Here is a 15,706-nt window from a genome sequence, read left to right as displayed (position 1 = left end):
CTTCAAAACTAGAGTACATTTTGTCCTGTCACAAAGCTAAAATACTCAGAATTTTTGTTTTTATAACTTTCTCCGTTTGTTTTGTCATATCCCCATAATTTTACAATGTCAGTGCCTTTAAGAATATTTTGCAATACTAGTGCTTTTTCAGATCACACAAATGGTTACAGTTGTTCATCCAAGAATCACATACGTTGGAGATTAAAACTGAGGCTGACCATTTTGTATATAATATCCAGTTTATTTACAAACACGTGGCCAGTAGGTGCTTTGACATGAAAAACAAATTCTATTAGCCACTTGAATGTTCCAAAAGTATGCAATGCAACTTTGCTGAGGATGATCCATTTTGTTTTACAAGAATACAATCAGTGATACCTTGGCCAAGGAAATACAATTAAAAAACATGCAACAGATGCAATAAATGTCCTTCTCTGTAACTTGTTCTGGTTTCCATTACTAAAATTGTCACATTCCTATGATCATTGTTTCTCGAAACTTGCTTATTTCAGTCTTATGTACATTTATTCCTTAGCATTAGCTATCAGTGGATAGAAAGACATTTGTGCTTGGTACTGAGTTATGCAGATACTACATTCAGCAGTCTTATTTTCCAATGTTCATAATGGTGAGTTCCCTTGTCATAGCATTGCTTTGTTGTATTGTACTGAAAATACAACAAAATAAAATATTAATCACTGATTTTACAGTCCTCAGTCTCTCTAGATGAAGGCCAGTACACTTTGAAAGCAAATTCATTTCTTGCAAAGGAGCTGGGATTTGTACTAACACATTCTAAACTAGAACAAGTGTATGGATCATATTTGTCAGCTAAAATCATCAGATCTGGAACAGGATACACCCTGAGGGAGTGATCCTGAGTCCAGTAAATTGGCCTGACATGGGGTGGGATAGGGCAAATGTGGGACTGTGCCAAGATTGTCTTCATTAACTGAACAGGGATGTCTTTCAAGTCTGATGACAGATTAATTGAGTTACGGCACATTTTGTTCACGAGGTCCTCTCTGAAAACAATGATTTCTTGGGTACAGTACTGGATCCTGCTGGGGTTGGAAGTGAATACACTCATGGGGATTTTTTCAGTGATGGCTGAGGTGAATACTGTAGGGATTGGTGGTCTTGGAAGAATGTTTCCAGGTCCTGGATCCTGCGGCCCAGGTACAAACACAAAGCGGCTGTTCTCTATCAGTGGTGGAAACTCTGCCACCAACTTGGCAAAAGCCTGGAATGATGCTTTAAGAGTGTGATAGTGTTTAGGACCATATGGCTCAGAGGTAAAGTTTCCACACAGAATGAACATGGCTGGTGGCATGGTTGAGTATCCTGAAAACAAAGCTCTGAGCTTTTCCATCACCTTTGGCTGGTCCAGCCATACATCTGATAAAATGACGAACATTGCATTGTGGTTCTCCCTTTCTATGGCTTTGAGCTTTGCTGATGCTTTCAGACTGGTGGAGGAAGGGCCGCCAAAAAAATTAACATTACCAAAATGATTTCTGGTCACTTTTCCTGGCTCAGCTGGGGGAAAACCTAAAGCTTTGACGCGGAATACACCATCTTCGTAGGTTCCTTCAGCAAGCACAAAGCAATTCTCTGTGTAAAGACCAGTGTGGAAATTGGCCTGACGAATATCAAGTTCCACAACACCAGAAGGATCTTCTAGAAAATATTTGCCCTCTTTGATTTGCGTCAGCATTCCCAGCACAATTATCTGTCCCAGGTTTGCCGTACTCCCTAGCAGGAATTCTACGGGCTTAAGAGCAAACTTTTCCGCTACCTGGTTCTGATTAGCTCCCTCTACAACCGGCGAGAACAATTCATGCCTCATGGTTCGTTGATGAAGTACTCTGTATCTCTCTCGGAACAATAAGGATTTGGCGTTCGGGCTATGTGCGTGAAGAGACCTAACATCGTTATGCGGCAAAAACTTTTTTCTGTCCGGGTTAAACGAAAATACTGGCACACTGAAAGCATCAATGAAGGTAAAAACGTTATCACTGTCGTCTTCAGAAGAATAACTACATTCTTGAACGGCCTGTTCGACTACATCACGATCGACGAGTGAAGTTGTTAGTGGTTGTTTTTGGACTCCCTCAACGATTTTATCCAGCCAATCTTCTAACTCAACTTCAGTCAAGGAGCCTAGAACCTCTGTGAGGAATTTAGATGCTTCTGTTTTGAGTGAAAGGCCATGTAATTTGAACGTTGAAACTATCGTACCTCTAACCGTGGCAGCCATGTTAGTTTGTTCGACAAAAAATGGCGCCAAAACTTTCTAGTGCCAATCTTCACGCAGTTTTGATGGCAGTCAAAGACTGGAAAAACTAATGAAGTTAGCGAAGTCAGCTAAGATCATGGAGCATCCACAAGCTGAAGAGGAGGCTTCAAATGTGAACCTATCTGGTCGAAAATGGAAAATGTCTATGGGACGAAGGATTCGACCATAGAAAGAGTAAAATCCATGAGTATTTAAAAACAAGGAGAAAAGGACATTGGGTGGCAAGGGAAAAGGCGGCAGGGATGGGTGTAAGAAGTCTTTGGTGGAAATGACAACATTTAGTTCGATCTTTCTCCCTTTTTTTTCTTCTCTTTTTTTTTTTTTTTTTTTTTTTTTCAGTCGGAGACCATGGCTAGAGTCCTATAGCGGGAGAGAGAAAATCACATACAAAGGGGTGGTATTCATGATCAAAAGCACTTTCGCCTTTCTCTAGGACAGTTTCTGTGGATGATTAGGTTTTCAAGTTGCTAATCTGGTCAGTTTTTCCAAAGAGTGCTCGCTAGAGACAGGTCGACAAAGTCGTTCTTTCTGGTCCAAGGGATCTCGGGGAGGCAATTTAAAATTGGAGCCCACGTTGGTTAAGATTTCGGAGTGGATCTCACAAAAATCTCGTTAAAACTTGCACATTTCTTAACGTCTTGTTTCATTCTCAAAGGACTAATAGTTACGACAGGACTTGTGGGTTATGAAGAGAATAGTCTCTTGGCGTTACTGAGTGGCGGAACAACGCCTGACAACGAAATAAAGAGAAAAATATTTCAGACAAACGTATGGGGAAAGGTGATTTCATTTTGCCTACAAAAATCCTCCTAGGAAGTTCAAAAGCTCAGAGCTAAATGAACTTCTCTGTGTCCTATCTAAACAGTTGATATATACGGCGAATACCGCTGCTCAATTCTGCATAAATACTTTATTCGGTCTTGATTTTCTGAGCAAGTACTTCTACAAAAAATAATTGTACACCATGTACTTTTTCAATGAAAATTTTATTTTGTAGATATCATTTTCGCATATTGTTTGGAACAGGTGAAAGAGAACACGAAAAATGAACGAGAAAGAAGGAATGAAAACAGAAATGAAGGCGGCGCTGACTCTTACTTTCCTCTCAAATTAGCAAATAGAGCACAGGAATACACTCGTCCCAGGCCCCGGTCCTATCCTTTTCTTAAACACGAAGGCGCGCTATATAAGGAAGTCTTCCCTGGAAAAACCTAGGCTCATTTGTCACTCACCGTTGGCGTTGACGTGTGCGGGTCAAATTTAAAATGCTGGTAGACGAACAAAAGGAGCTAATGAGATATCTATTGTTTACTTCCACCAGCATGGTGGCAATGAGGTAACGTGCGAACAAACTACTTCGATCTCAAATTTACCGCCACAAATAAAGACAGTTTCCATTGGAGAAAGGAAATACAAATCTCAAAAATTCTTGTATTGTGATGAAGACATAAAGCAATTTTGAGGAATGCGCCCGCTGTTCACTGCTTTGGAGTAGCAGTACCTCACGCTGACTTGACTCTAAGAGTTCTACATCACACGACGGTTGATTGACAAAATAATGGTCTAGTGGGACCTAAGGCTCCTTTTATGGCGCGCCTTCGATCTGAAGCAGCTTAAAGCTTAAAACGAGCTATTTGTCGATCGCTATGTAATATAAGTTGAAACAACTCTGGGTATTCACTCTGCCATCGAAGAGTTATTTACCCTTTAACTTCCAAAAAATGATTTTTAATTCTCCCCTCTAGCTGCTACAAATTTTCTTGCAAAATTAAACAGAAAACTTTGGTGTTAGATCGAGGGAGAAACTTCCACCTGATAAATTTGAGTATTCTGGTGTATTCTCGTCACCTGTTTATGGGATAATGTATGGATATAGGGATAAGTTAAATGTTAATGTCTTCTGGGAGTTAAAAGGGTCTAAAGAATGGAATTCTCCAATTCTTTTTGTAGTCTGCCGTTACTTCTCTTCTTACGAAGCATTTTCTCTGTCGTTCATACCACCCCTCCCCCTCCTCCACGCAGTCGAATAGGGTCTTAGTATTAGCAAAGAAAGGAACTAGCTTTGAGCCTGCAGTCTCAGCATTGCAGTCAATGTCAGTGGAAGGTCTTCTGTACCCTGTAGCATCACGGGTAGACTAGGAACATCGGCTGTGGAAGTAGAACAAACAATATCCTAGTTCAGTTACGTGAAGTGCAACCAAGCCTTTAATTGGCAGCGAGGCTAGAAGTGACCTTTCCAATGATAGAGGGAAGGAATTCAAAAAGTAACAGGGTGATTACTATATGAAAGCTAGGGGCTATACCAAGATGGAGTAAGCTTTGGCATCACTTCTGTCCAGCGGCTTGATGTGGAAGCACTCCAGTTGCTTCAAATGAACCTAAGCGGAATGAGCTCAAGCGGTATTTTAGCCCATCAAAACCACTGAAGCGGGAGGAAATCTAGCATAATTTCAGAAAGATGGTAGGTAGTACGGAAAATGCGTCATGCCGCGAAATCTTTACGCGCACAGAGAGCAGCTACTTACTATCCAGTTACTGAGAAAAACGCATAACTTTTTTCCTTTTTCACTGTGCGTTGGTTTACAATGGCGCTTCCACTACCTTTTGAGCGCTTAAAGCGAGCTGATAACAGTCAATATTGTTCCATAACTGCGTTACTGTCTTCACCAAAGGATAAATTTTCAAACTAAACACTTTTAAACAACATAGTTGCTTCAGGGGTTACACACATCAAAACCAAACTCGGACTGCAATTGCTATTTCTCCTGATCGTCCGAGTTTGTTGCGATATATTGTTTATCCTATGCTAATTAGACATTTTTTTATTGTATTATTTTTAAACTTCATTTTAAATGTTAAATTCAATTAATTATTGTATGTATGTATTTTTCGAATTTTATTGTATATATTTTTGTTCTGTATTACAGAGGGCCATTTGCTAGAAAACTCTTTACTGGGTTAATCATGTATTTACCCTCTTGAAATAAAGAACATTGTATTGAATTTTATTACACGACTCGGGCAGTCAGAGGGCCAATAACTAAAATCAACCAATCAAAATGCTGTATTGCCGGTCAATATTCTCTCAGTATTGGACCGGGCACTGTCCCGAATGGTCCCGAATGATACCGCAGTTTTGTCCCTTTGAACTTCAGTCTGATTTCCACTATTGCTCAAATAGTGCTTTACTGCGAAGGATCGTTCTTATATACGTAAATAAATCTCTTATTAACCAAGCTTGCTCGGGACCGCACTGGAAGAATATCGGCCCTCGGTCTTTTTTGTACGGACCTCGCTGCGCTCTGTCCGTACTGTTAAGACCTCGGGTCGATATTCTCCCAGTACGGCCCTCGCGCTCGGTTAATAAGATATAAGTATTTTATCGGACTCAAGCTAGGTGATAAAACTAATCGAAGGAAAAAAAAGTTCATGAATAAACAAATAAGGAATATGATCTGTGAAAAATGAATTACATTTATTACCTTGCCGTAGTGAAGACGGTAAACTGCACGGCAACGGGACGTCGTGATACACGGCAAAACAACAAACCGCTGGACAGAATTTACGTTTGTGTTCCTCAGCACTGTAACAGTCTTTTGCTAATATTGAATCTACAAAATCAAAAACATTAGTGTTTCAGTTTACTGTATAATTTCTTAGGTTTCCTATTTCCACTTTTTCCTTGCAAAGTGATTAAAATAGAGCGCTTTTCATTGCAGTGTCGTTTAACCAAAAACTGCCAACAGAGTGATGGTAAATACCGTCGAATCTGTATTAAGCGGCACAATATTAAGCGGTCACTCTGTATGTAGCGATCGAGATCCCCTGAATTACGGTAATTTTCACCTCTATTAAGCAGTTGGGACTAACTCACCTTTGAGTTAGTCCCAACGGCCTGTTTGCATTGTCTTCCACTTGTATTGGACGGTCGCGTAAAGCAGAATTGCTCAAATAAAACTTAGAATAATCTTTCAAGTGAAAATGAATCGATGGTTCTCTCTCGAAATCGATGTTAGTAGTATTTTTGAGCGAGTAAGTAACCACTAGATGAAGATGGTTTTAAGTTTGGGTCTAATTTGACCTTGTCCAACAGTCACTTGGAGAAAAATCTTTCTTTGTTCGCACCACAAACTGGGTGAAATGGAGATATAACTTACTTTTCATCATAAGGCGGTCGATGGATTCTTCAAGGAGGAACTTGTATTCTTCGATGAAGTCCCCTCTAATTAAGGGCTAAAAATGGAGAAAAAAAACAGTTTTTGGAAACACATTACCCTTGTTGAGCAAAAGGTTGTTGACTCTGATTTAACTTACACGTGGTTCATGTAAATTCTATTTATATTACATCACAAAACAGTAACAACTTTCGCCAGTCTGTCACAATTTAAAGTGCAAAATGTGCGATAAAAATAAGACAGGTCCAGACGACTACCTTGGTGAGAGTTAACTCCTTTATTCCATGAAGCATACCTTTCTGCGCATGCGCTTAGAAATTCTCGGGAACACGCTCTTGTAGAATGTTACAGCTAGCTTCATCTGCCAGACAGCGCCTGGGTCGGGCTCATACTCCAAGTTATGTACAATCTACAATCGAAACCCAACAATCAGTCACTACCATCACAAACGGCGTTTTAGCTAAGTTTTTAAATCCTCAGAAACCGCCGTAAAGCAGTCCCTCCGCCACCATCGTCTATTCAAGAGCTTCAAGGTTTTGTTTTTTTTTTCCCTCAGTTTCTTGTGTTTTTTGAGAGCCCGCGATAATTTTGGGGTGTTTTCAAATAATCTTTCAACTTGAGCGACATTTCGGCAAAGAAAAGAAAAATCTAAAAGAAAAACAGGCGCAAAACAGAGGTGTACAGCCGTCTACAGTACCTGCCACATGCGCAGTAATGTCTGCAAAACTTCGGGTTTTTCCTCTGTAACAGTTTCCACCAATGTCGATGCAATGAACGAACATAACCTTCTCTCCTATAGAGAATAAATACATGCGATAAGCATCAGTACATACACAAACAAAAGGCATAAAAAGAAGGCGAAGTTAAAGAAACGAAAAACCTTCAAAACTGACAAATGGTCTGCGAAATTTGGCTCAGTTACTTACAGTTCTAGATTCAGTGAATGTATACAACTTAATAAGGAGAAATGCTGGCCCCACGGAAGACGTGTTGAACATCAAGTAAGGAGATCTGCACCCAGTTGTATAAAGGACAGATAACGCTATCCAACGGATACATCGATATCCAGCGAACAAGTGAGAGCAAAATGTGCTGCGCTATCTACTGGATAAAAATTTACCAAGTGGATAGCGCTATCCAACCTTCGAACAACCGGGGCCTGGGGCAAAGAGGGGTGTCAAAAACTGTTGTCATAAGTGGCTGCCGATGGTGTAACACGCAACTGCGCAGTGAAGCGAAACCCAAACACGAGAGCTGAGAGCCTGCTCCAGCGCTACACAGACGGCGGTGGGAGGTCTTAGAGGGGGTGGTATTTACCAAAACCCCTGGGTAAAGCCGTGGTCGGTCATTGAGTTCCCTTCTTCGGCAAAATACTCAGCTCTCACTTTGCTACTAAATCCAAGGGTACAAACGGGTACCAGCGAATCGAAATTTAAAGGCAACCAAACGAAAGACTGGGTGTGGGGAGGGGAGGGGAGCGGGAGAAGGAGAAAGGAAGTAAAATTATTTGCTCTCACACTGCTACTTAACCCAGGGGTACAAACGGGTACCAGCGAATCGAACTTTAAGGGCAACCAAACGAAAGACTGGGTGGGGGGAGGGGAGGGGAAGGAGTTTTCAACCCCCTTAAAACGTGGCGTTGTTGATGGTTCTGTCGATGATAAAGTGTGCCTCGCTCACCTTTTTGTTTGAGAGATCTTTGTCACCAAACAACTCCGCCAGTGCTATGAGATTCGGATCCGATGAAAAGCTTCGAACCACTTCTATCTGTTATATATTTAGAAAAATCAAAACATTATTTCTTGTTTTGCAAATTTGAGAACTCAAGACATAGGGTATCGTAGACACCATCATCAAATAAGATGCCGTAAAATAAGGATTTACACATGACCGTTCCATTAATATATTAAAACACACCTTACTATAGATACTAACCCCAAAAGCAATACAGCAGGCGACTTATTGTGAAAGATTCTAAAGTTCCTCATGAAGTGCCTTCTAAAATGCATAATTTTTTAATTATACTCTTCAAAATTTTCACTGGATGGAGACCAAATGCAAACAGTTTTCATGGGAGAATGGGAGCTACACAGCTAAACGGACCAACAATATTTTTGTTTTAAAGCAGTGGTTTCTTACCTGGTCTGTTTGGGCAGAAAATGTCTTGGCAAGAATGTTTCGATAACCCTGGCAAGAGAACAGCAATGTTTAAGCAAAGTTTATTTCCCAGACACATTTGACGTTTAGCGTGAGTTCTCTCCAAATAATTATAGGCAAGGCATCTGTATAATAAATCATTCAACAAATATTAAATCCATCCCGAAGAAAAACTTAGAAACGATGAAAATGGATTTGAGGTCTCCAAGACTCATACCAGCTCATATCATGTCAGAAATGAAATCGTTTATATCAGAGTTAATAAACGTTTGTATGACTGAGGCCATTGAAATGTCTGCAGCTGGATGAAACATTGCAAGATAACAAAATACAGGAGCCTCTTTGGGATACTTTTCAATTAAGTGTGTAAAATATTCACGATTACTTTCATCGTCTGGTTTGTTTCCCTACGTAAGAGGTTTAGAAAATTCGTGCCACTCTCTCTCGGTTTGCTTTTTTTTGCTTCGAGTTCCCACTTGTTTCTCGTGATGTTAATCCTTTGCTATGACTGGACGTTGTGATAACCTTAGTTCTGGTCTTCTGGCACCCAATCGAAAAATGTTCAAGGTACTGTTTGAAAGGTTTTCATTTTCAACCTCCCTTTCGGGGTGGGGGTTATCAAATAGCACTGACAAAAAAGCACGAGTAAGAAGTCTTGACCAATCACGTGCCAAAGACACACATCAAACTTGACATGTCACACGCCTGACGACATCTTTTCCTGCATTCAGCAAGCTAATCTGACTGTTGGTTAAAAACGTAATTTCGGAGTTAAATTTGTGCAGCTCTTGATGTCTTTGGAAACAATTGTGCGGGAGGTAAAGGCGGACAGCTTTTAGGATAAGTGTAGCTTACCTGTGGATCGTCGGCATAAGACAAGAAACCCGTTCTTCTTTTCACAAACAACGTTCCTTGACTGGCGGTTAATAGACTAAAAAAAGAAAATTCAAAATAAAACAGGAAACAGCATTGATGAAAAAGAGAATTTAAACATCCACGGATTGGTCTTCGTCCACTTATGGGCCGAATTGGAAATTAGATTTTTGGAGAGGATGGAGTGGGAAGGAAAACCAGAGACTTAGGGAAACTATTGAAGCAAGGATGAGAACAAACAACAAACATGGACCCCAACACTATAGAAATCTCTTTTCAGTTGACTAAGGGACAAGTCATTATATTTTCGCTGGTGGGGGTCGAAGTTTTTTTTAGAAGGGATCACATGCTTTTCAGGGAGAACAGGGGGGATCATTCGTCGTCAACAGAGTATAAAGGGAGGGGGACTTTAGAAGATTGATGAAGGCTGATAGTTTCTAAAGAAACTGTTTGGGGCTGCGTCGGTGGGGGTAACGAAATAATTTGGATATATCAACAAAGTTGAAATAGTACATTGGCCACCGTAACGATTACAAAAGCTGACGTTTCGAGCGTTAGCCCTTCGTCGGAGCGAATAACGAAGGGCTAACGAAGAGCTAACGCTCGAAACGTCAGCTTTTGTAATCGTTACGGTGGCCAATTTACCATTTCAACTTTGTTGATATATCCAAATTATTTAGAAGATTGACTCTGGCTAACGAGAAGGGAATCAGAGACATATTAGACATATTAGAGGGATATCAGGTAAATTTTATCGTAACAGAACCAAAATCCTTCAAGCCCCCTTATGAATTATTAGAGAGCTTTTCACAGTTTAACTGTGAAAAAGTCTTACCACACAGTGTCCTTGCTTCCTGTCAAGTCGATCGTGATTGGCCAATAACGTAACCCCGAGACACAGATCTAAAATAAAAAAAGAAGAAATCAAATGAACATGGAAATGTTGTGAATCTTACGGAGGAATACAATCTTTAAAAATAACGTCTGTTAAATAGGAAATTAAAGTATTTTTTTTCCTTTGCAAAGCTAACCGCCGCCTGGTTAGCTCAATTGGGAGAGCGCCGGACTGCTGTGCGGGAGGTCGAGAGTTCAATACCGGCCGGACCAACACTCAGGGTCTTAAAATTAACTGAGAAGAATATGCTTCCTTTCTTTAACATCAAGAAATGGTTAGATATTCTAGTCTTCTCGGATAGGGACGAATAAATGGAGGTCCCGTCTCCTGCAGGGTTAGGGGCAGGAGACGTTAATTTCCCACGCACGAGATTACTGTGTGATGGATGTCCTCCCCTGGGGTGGGTTGGGTGGGTATACAGCGCTTTGGACAATTAGTGGATTTTAGCGCTATATAAATACTATTATTATTATTATTATTATTATTATTATTATTATTATTATTATTATTATTAATTATTATTATTCCCAGCCGAAGATCTCAACAAAGCGCAGTTTCGAAATCAAAGATATCTTGATGGGTTTTTCCTAAAAAATCACAGACTTTTCCCGAGAAAGCTTAAGTTCACTTAGCTTTGACATTGAAAATTTAAAAGAGAATATCCACGCCTTCTGCAGCCGCTGTGCGACTCGTAAAAACTAGAAGCCTCAGCAAACAAGTTCTGTGTTCAAATGCGTGTTTGCCGACCTACCTTTCTGATAAGCTGCAGTTCTGGTAGAATGCAAGGTGCGGTGAGTTTTAACACTGTTTCTGGGTAAAACTGCGTTTCCTGAATAAAAGGCAAAGTGGTGAGTTTAGGATCTGTGAGAGTTATAATAATAATTTACCAATTTATATAGCGCGTATTTAAATATGCTGATCACTAGCGCTTTACAATCATATGTTTAAGAGAAAGCGAAAATACAATACTGTGAGAATAAAATGAACTAGGTTACAGACTATAAAAATACTTCTTAAAAAGATAGGTTTTAGGTCAAGATTTAAAACTATTAAGTGCTGTTACTTGAGGAAGCTCCATAGGCGGGCCATTCCAGAATAAAACTAAAGAAGAAATGAAAATGACAACATAACGAAAACAGTGGATGGAAAAGTGTTGTTACAATTCGACGCAATGTTATCCTGTGACACAATGTGACACAAAGATTTAGAACACATTTAATACAAAACCCATGTGCCCCCCCCGAAAAACCTGCGACTCGCCCCACTCCCCTTCCCCAGTCGATATAGAATGACTAGTTCATAACTATACGAAAATCATCTTGATATCGAGGCTGACGGGACACAAAGGAACACGACAAGCCTGTCTTTTCGTTCTATTCGATTCGGTCCTCTAAGCCTCGCCATTTTGGCTGCATTTCAATAGATGAAAGGTGGCTTATTACGTTAGGCCTTCACCTTGAGCGTGACTTCAAGAGGAACATGACAGGCCTTTTTGGTGTCCACCTCGCGGGGGACAAGAACTCGAGGCTCGGCCGCCAGCACGTACAAATGTCGGAATGCCTGCAGGTGGTACCTGCAGAAAAAAAGGACGGTTTTCGATCAATTGAACTTGGTTATCCTATGTGCTCTTTGCTAAGAACAAAGCTTAAATGATAATTTGACCGGAAAGTAGATAGACAGGACAAATAACTAACTGTAACTTAACTCCTTGCTGTGATACTTTCGTGGCTAGAGCCCTAATCGAGGTCTGGGTTCGAACTAGCCTGTTAAATGTGTTGTGTCCTTGGACAACACAATTTTACAAACCCAAAACTCTTTTGCCGCTTAAGCTTGAAAATGATGGTCTACACAATCCTACGGTGGCATGTTCAAATCCACCATACAGAGGTCCTAGCTCAGCTAGGATATGATATCACACCCCTATTGGTTTTAATCTTCAGTTGTTCAAAGGAGAAGGACCACTTAAGATATTTTTACACAACTGTTAATTTAGGTAGATAATTTTGGTTTGATCAACTGAGTTGGTAACGTAAATTGGCCGTCGTAAAGAGTTTCAAAGCTGACGTTTCGAGCGTTAGTCATTTCGAGCGCTAGCCCTTCTCTCTGACGAAGGGCTAATGCTCGAAACGGTGGCCAATGTACATTATCAACACAGTTGATAAAACAAACCCCACTGACGAAACACCGAAGTTTCTGTAGGAACTTTCCCCCTTTATTCATTTAACTTAGTTAGGGTCAAGAAGTGCGAAGTCGAGTCCTGGCCATCATTGTGGTATGTTCTCAAGCAAGACACTTTACTTTCACAATGCCTCTCTCAGGAATACAATTGGCTGAAGAAATGAGTCCATCTCAACCAGAAGGAGTTTGTCGCTTTATGCTACAAAAAGCATAAATCTAGTCTTTCATGCACTTACCAGTACCTACTCGTAATTTTTCTACCTTACCTGTTGTCGGTGCTCGAGATTGGAAATCTGGGATAGAAGGCGCATATCAACGCAGCAATGGAAGGTCCACTGGTACTCAGAGTGAACCTGTGTAAAAAAATAATGAATGAACCTTACAGCGCTTTTTGACTTAATTTTCTAAACCAATCAGAAGGCGTAGCGAAGTAAAACGTGCAAAGCCGACTTTCTTTCAACACCAAACTGACAACTTTTTTAGTTCTGTTGTTACGTAACGGTAAAGTTTTCAAGGTTAACTAAAGAATAAGCAGTTAATTAAGTTGGTACCTTCCTGCACCCAGGAACAAGAGACCGATTGTCATGTGAACAGCCATGTGACTCCCATATGGAACATCCGGGGAATGCCTTTTACGAAGCTGCCGTGCGATCCTAAGTACATCGAGATTACCAGTTCCCGCCATCACCTGCGAACCGAGAGAAAACTTTTAACCAGAATAAGGAAATGCTATTTGACGAAGGACTAACGCTCGGAAACGTCAGCTCAAGATTCTCTCTTCGGTGGTCGATTCACATCCCCCCCCCCCCCCCCACCGACGCTGCAGCACCACAGTTTCTTTAGAAACGTGTTTGAGTGTCTTTATTCCAGAATTCTCAATGAATTTGGGACACGCAGTGGGTAAATGTTGTCGCGCTGAACTCAGGTATCGAAAGTCGGGATTCGAACCCGAACCCTGACCGAAGCCTGGATTTATTTTTCCGAAGTCAATCGAAACGATCACGGGGCTGTGTTTCATGCAACTTTTACAAACTTACCATAGCCAGCGACAAAAGGATAGTATTGAGACACATCTCAACTGTGGGCTTCCCTGCCTAAAGGTGCGGATAACACAATACGTAATATCAACAAATATTAGAAGACGTTTGGTTCAGTAGAGCTGCAGTGAGTTTCCTTACGACCTCCCGAAAACGGCAACGTGTACTCGGCATCCAGTCGTTTCGTGCCCGCGGACGTTTCGCACTCAGTCGATTCGTACCCAAATTCGGACGATTCGTACCCAGTTTGTCAGTTCGAACCTGACCCGCTGGTCGATTCGTACCCGTCCCAACATTCAGTGACGATCTGGTTCAGTGACGAAATGGATATCGTAAAGGGATTCCAACACCACATAAACAAACCTTATCAAACGTTTAACCATACCTAACATAGAAAACATACTTCAAAAGTATGCGCACGAAAACGACTCAAATAACAAGGAACGAATGGTCCTAATCGAGTACGAATCGACTGGGTACAAAGCGACTGGTAACTAGGTGCTCCAACTCAATTGGAGGGAGACACGCGGCCAGCAAAGTTTTCTGGATGGTACTGATGGAAGGCTTCGTTCCGTTTTTCGATGGTAAGTTCTTTGTCGGTGTGGATAGTACAATAGAGAGTTTACGGATAAAGTTTGCGTCATCGCTAAAGGGCTAAAATGAACTCTGATGTTTCTCAAATTTTTTACAATCCTACTATCAATGTTGTAGAAAATTTGCTTTAAATTGTTTGGTTCACATTTAAAGCAAAAATTTTAACTAGAAGTATGAAAAAGGCCACGTCAGGCCACAAGGAGTGTGTGTGTGTTTTTTTTTTATCGTTTTAAATGAATCAATATTTTAATTATACTGATCTTAAAACTGGGAAGGATAATCACCTGTTCGACTGCACTGCTGCTCAACAGATCTTTACAGTATTTAGTGTAATGCATCTGAAAAATAAACGATGACACACAAATTTAAAATAAATAGTAAATGAGCATCACAGAGATATGTTCCATCATTTGACACTAAATCACAGATTGATGTCAGTTTAAACTTGAACCTGTACAACCCTTTGGCGTGAAAGGGCGACAGAATGGTTTGGTGAGATAAACTGAATGTATAACCACAAGTCGAAAGCTATTATGTAGCTTCCATGATGATATCCTTGCTGTTAAGGAGATTTCTTGCGGTCCTCCTGTCGCAACATTTACGGACCCTAACCTCCAATACTACTGACTCACCTACGAGTCGCTAGCCTTTAATATCTTAACGTTTACTTGAGAAGCGCTCTTCAAATGGAAAATTGAGTTTGAAGCTTGGTTTACAAAGATTCTTTAACGACATTTTAACGAAACGAAAAATCAGTTTAAAGGGGGACTAATCATCGTGATCATGATCCTTTTTCTCTAATTAGATAACCATAACCCCAATTTGCACAAGAGAACTAATTATCGTGATCAAGGGGACTAATCATCGTGATCATGATCCTTTTTCTCTAATTAGATAACCATAACCCCAATTTGGACAAGAGAACAAAACTTGAAGGCCTGGTAGGTATAGTCAAATGACTTCTTTTGTGCAAATGGCCAAGGGAAAATTACTTTCCTACACATACCAAACAATTGAAGGCCTCTTGATTGGCGGAGCCAGCAAATCTTAACCCCATGGCCATGCAGCAACCAGCAACGATATTGATTTTCGCCTGACTAAATGAAACGAGAAAACGAAAGCAATGTTATTTTTACGAAATGTGCAGCTTAATACGTCACAGTAATTGGTTTGGATCAGTAGAAACAGTGTACATCAATCTATCATGTAGCATGATCTTCCTGAAAAGCACTATCGGTGACAGTGATTGACGTTTCATTTCCAAACAGCGATTATCGATTGAGTATCGCAAAACAAAACCAAAGTTGCCCTAACGGCCAATCAGAAGAAAGGAAAAGAATCTGAACAGCCAATGAAAATTCAAAGTAAAAACAACAAACCTGCTTAAGACGCGGGAAAACTCGGACGACCTAGTCGTGATTAGTTTTAGTTTTGCATTTGATTGGTTGAGAGAGTGGCACGAATTTTCTGGGCCAATCACAGAGCGAAGTAAAGGAAA

General features: G+C 40.6%; 2 protein-coding genes across 8 annotated transcripts in view; both read right to left on the bottom strand.

The window, feature by feature from the left end:
• Positions 1-220: 220 nt before the first annotated feature.
• On the bottom strand, positions 221-2,303 carry LOC111334946 (DNA polymerase epsilon subunit 2). The gene has a single exon (XM_022940757.2). The coding sequence runs from the start codon at positions 2,258-2,260 to the stop codon at positions 692-694; it is 1,569 nt and encodes a 522-aa protein (XP_022796492.2). The 5' UTR covers positions 2,261-2,303; the 3' UTR covers positions 221-691.
• A 963-nt stretch (positions 2,304-3,266) lies between these two features.
• The window catches only part of LOC111334921 (anaphase-promoting complex subunit 1), a 47,042-nt gene continuing 34,602 nt past the window's right edge, over positions 3,267-15,706 (bottom strand). For all 7 annotated transcript variants that reach the window (XM_088763272.1, XM_088763275.1, XM_088763273.1 and 4 more), the window contains exons 45-60: positions 15,215-15,305; positions 14,493-14,546; positions 13,615-13,671; positions 13,129-13,265; positions 12,844-12,930; positions 11,855-11,972; positions 11,151-11,228; positions 10,340-10,407; positions 9,487-9,562; positions 8,614-8,661; positions 8,155-8,241; positions 7,172-7,267; positions 6,770-6,883; positions 6,457-6,532; positions 5,782-5,910; positions 3,267-4,447 (exon numbers count right to left, since the gene is read on the bottom strand). In XM_088763272.1, coding sequence (XP_088619398.1) covers positions 4,356-4,447; positions 5,782-5,910; positions 6,457-6,532; positions 6,770-6,883; positions 7,172-7,267; positions 8,155-8,241; positions 8,614-8,661; positions 9,487-9,562; positions 10,340-10,407; positions 11,151-11,228; positions 11,855-11,972; positions 12,844-12,930; positions 13,129-13,265; positions 13,615-13,671; positions 14,493-14,546; positions 15,215-15,305 — 1,408 coding nt within the window. In that variant the 3' untranslated portion in view covers positions 3,267-4,355. The remainder of the gene's footprint in view (positions 4,448-5,781; positions 5,911-6,456; positions 6,533-6,769; positions 6,884-7,171; positions 7,268-8,154; positions 8,242-8,613; positions 8,662-9,486; positions 9,563-10,339; positions 10,408-11,150; positions 11,229-11,854; positions 11,973-12,843; positions 12,931-13,128; positions 13,266-13,614; positions 13,672-14,492; positions 14,547-15,214; positions 15,306-15,706) is intronic.

The sequence above is a fragment of the Stylophora pistillata genome, chromosome 6 (genome assembly GCF_964205215.1).
Source record: "Stylophora pistillata chromosome 6, jaStyPist1.2, whole genome shotgun sequence".
Lineage (NCBI taxonomy): Eukaryota > Metazoa > Cnidaria > Anthozoa > Scleractinia > Pocilloporidae > Stylophora > Stylophora pistillata.
This window is presented reverse-complemented; position numbering and strand designations above follow the sequence as displayed.